This window comes from Protobothrops mucrosquamatus, unplaced genomic scaffold, assembly GCF_001527695.2.
Source record: "Protobothrops mucrosquamatus isolate PMUCROS unplaced genomic scaffold, P.Mucros_1.0 scaffold4644, whole genome shotgun sequence".
In the NCBI taxonomy this organism is placed as follows: domain Eukaryota; kingdom Metazoa; phylum Chordata; class Lepidosauria; order Squamata; family Viperidae; genus Protobothrops; species Protobothrops mucrosquamatus.
In genome coordinates, this window is record NW_015390543.1 from 162948 (window position 1) to 165878 (window position 2931).

The window sequence follows — 2931 nt, forward strand, 5'->3', positions numbered from 1 at the left end:
TGCCTGTATTTATATACATTAACTTCATGATATATTTTATACGCGGTCCAAGGCAATTCCTCGTCGTTCAGTGCGGCCACCACAATCTTATAACATTCAAATGCAAGAGGCAGTATTTAGTCCTAATAATAGCCAGCCTTGCCAACCCATAAAAAAGCAAAAATGTAATGTTTTAATGCCGTAAGCTGCCCGGATTTGTTTTGTTATGAGATGGGCAGCAAATAAATTCAATCAATCAATAAATGAATAAAATCTCCCCTAGTAACTAACTGTTAGCAGATTGGAAAAGGCCGTTTCCCTTAACACCCTAAAACGCAACCATCTCAAAGGGGAAACCAAGAAAAAGTATTAAGGCTCCCCTCGCTGAATTCACTCTGCACATGCCTGTGTGCCGTGCAGTTACGTATCAACCCAGAAGGGAAAAAACAGGAAAGAAACTTACATTTTTTCATAGAAGCGCTAGAATCCAGGAAAGGGTGGTGGAAAAATTCATCTAAAAAAATAAATAAATCGAGAATAAAAACACTTGAGGTTGAATGAAATTTCAGTGGTGGTCAAATCTGGAGAATGCTGCAGGTTACGTTTCAATATTAAATTGAAAAAAAAAAACACAGATTTTTTTTTTTAAAAAAACCAACAATAAACACTCATTCTCAATCATAAATTGGATTTACGATGTGATTTCAGTTTGTTTTTGAAAGGAAAAGAAAGAGAGGTTAAGAAACACAAAACTAACTGGCTGTCCAGGTTTCTCCTTTTGGATTTAAACGAGGTCCAAACGCTTCTTACCAAAATCCATGCGGTCTTTGTAATTTCGTTGCAACAGCCCTAAAAGAAGCTGTCTCAGATGGGCAGAGGTTTCTCTTGGGATGCTTAAAAACAAAACAAAAAGGAAAAAAAAAACACATTTTAAAAAGAATAAAGAAAAGCGTCTTTGTTGTAACTTTTGGATCTTCGACCGTTATGCCTAGCAATGCACGTATGCACAATACAGACACAAACGCACACATATATGCAACATTTCCAGAATGCAGAATAACAGGGAAGGGACCTTGGAGGTCTTCTAGTCCAACCTCCTGCTCAAGCAGGAGACCCTTCTCTTTCTTTGTCTTTTCTTTTTTCTCATTCTCCTTCTGTTTCTTCTCCTCCTCCTCCTCTTCCTCCTTCTCTTCCTCCACATAACAGAATAACAGAGTTGGAAGGGATCTTGGAGGTCTTCTAGTCCAACCCTCTGCTCAAGCAGGAGACCCTAGACCATTCCAGACAAATGGCTGTCCAGTCTCTTCTTGAAAACCTCCGGTGATGGAGCACCCACAATTTCTAAAGGAAAGCCACTCCACTGTTTTTATTGTTCTCATTGTCAGGAAATTTCTCCTTAATTCAAGATTGGATCTCTCTTTGATAAGTTTCCATCTGTTACTTCTTGTCCTGCCCTCAGGTACTTTTGAGAAGAGATGACAGCAACCTTCCTCCATATTCCTCTCTGTCTCTCTGTGTATCCGTGTGTGTCTCTCTCTGTCTTTATCTCTCTCTCTGCTGCTCTGTTGCTCTCTCTGTCTCTCTGTGTGTGTCTCTCTCTTTCTCTCTCTCTCTCTGTCTGTGTGTGTGTCTGTCTTTATCTCTGTCTCTCTGTTGCTCTCTCTCTCTGTCTGTCTCTCTGTCTCTGTCTGTCTTTGTGTCTGTCTGTCTCTCTCTCTTTCTCTCTCTCTCTCTCTGTCTGTCTCTCTTTCTCTTTCTCTCTGTCTCTGTCTGTCTTTGTGTCTGTCTGTCTCTCTCTCTTTCTCTCTCTCTCTCTCTGTCTGTCTGTCTGTCTGTCTGTCTCTCTCTCTGTGTGTGTCTCTCTATGTCTCTCTGTCTCTCTCTCTCTTTCTCTGTCTCTCTCTCTGTCTGTCTGTCTCTCTCTCTGTCTCTGTCTGTCTCTGTCTCTCTCTCTGTGTCTCTCTCTCTCTCTCTGTCTTTATGTCTCTCTGTCTCTCTCTCTCTGTTGCTCTGTCGCTCTCTCTGTCTCTCTCTGTCTCTGTCTGTCTGTCTGTCTCTCTCTCTCTCTGCGTGTGTCTGTGTGTGTGCATGCAGTTTGTGTGTTTATAGATTTGCTTTACAAAGGGAAATTACGCAATAAAGCAAGGCTGCCAGGTGCCCCATCCCTGCAGGTTTTCAAGAAGAGATTGGACAGACTTTTATCCAGAATGCTATAGGGTCTCTTGCTCCAGCAGGGGGTTGGACTAGAAGACCTCTAAGGTCCCTTCCAACTCTCTATTCCCGCCCAGACAAATGGATGGCATTTGCCACAAAACACAGCGGGCTGTTTTGGAAAAGTCAGATTCGGTCCCAGCATCACAGCAGCCAGCCATTTCAGTCTTTGAAACCTAACCTCTCCAAGATCTGGCTGGATTTGATCCCTTGCAAAGGTCCCCCCCCCCCGTCTTCAGTTCCAAGCAGTCGCCTTCTGCCACTCACAAATGACAGTGTTTAACTGGGGTGGTAATTTTGGGGTGTGTAGATGTCCCCTGGATTTTCTGTCTCCCTTCCTCTCTCTTGCAGGGAAATCAAAGAGTCGGGAACCGCAGGGTAAACAAACGCCCCCCCTCCCCAACTGACTGGATGCAAAACAGAAGCCTTCTCCCACATCTTTTGCAGTATCTTTTCAAAATCCTGGGAATTTCTAGGAAAGCTGCCCTCCCATCAATTCCTGGAATACAGAGAGCAGCTACACAACTGGTTGTCAAGTTGCGCCCCCCCCCCCCGCAGACTTAACTAGGGATTACCGTTACAGTTGAAGGAGACGTTTGCAGAAGGGGGCGTGAAAGAGCTCACAAATCTTATAGATATGTTATTTTAATAGTTGATTAATGTTAGTTAGAGTATGATTATTTTATTGTTAACCCTGTGATTGGCACTGGGAAGTGAGGGGGGAGGGAGGGGGGAGTGGAA

At 43.4% G+C, this 2931-nt stretch overlaps 1 protein-coding gene across 1 annotated transcript in view; it reads right to left on the reverse strand.

Moving 5' to 3' along the window:
- Positions 1-2931, reverse strand: part of ULK1 (unc-51 like autophagy activating kinase 1) — a gene marked incomplete at its 5' end in the record, with an annotated part of 36292 nt that overhangs the window by 30352 nt on the left and 3009 nt on the right. The window contains 2 exons of the mRNA XM_029286705.1: positions 443-493; positions 790-872. Coding sequence (XP_029142538.1) covers positions 443-493; positions 790-872 — 134 coding nt within the window. The remainder of the gene's footprint in view (positions 1-442; positions 494-789; positions 873-2931) is intronic.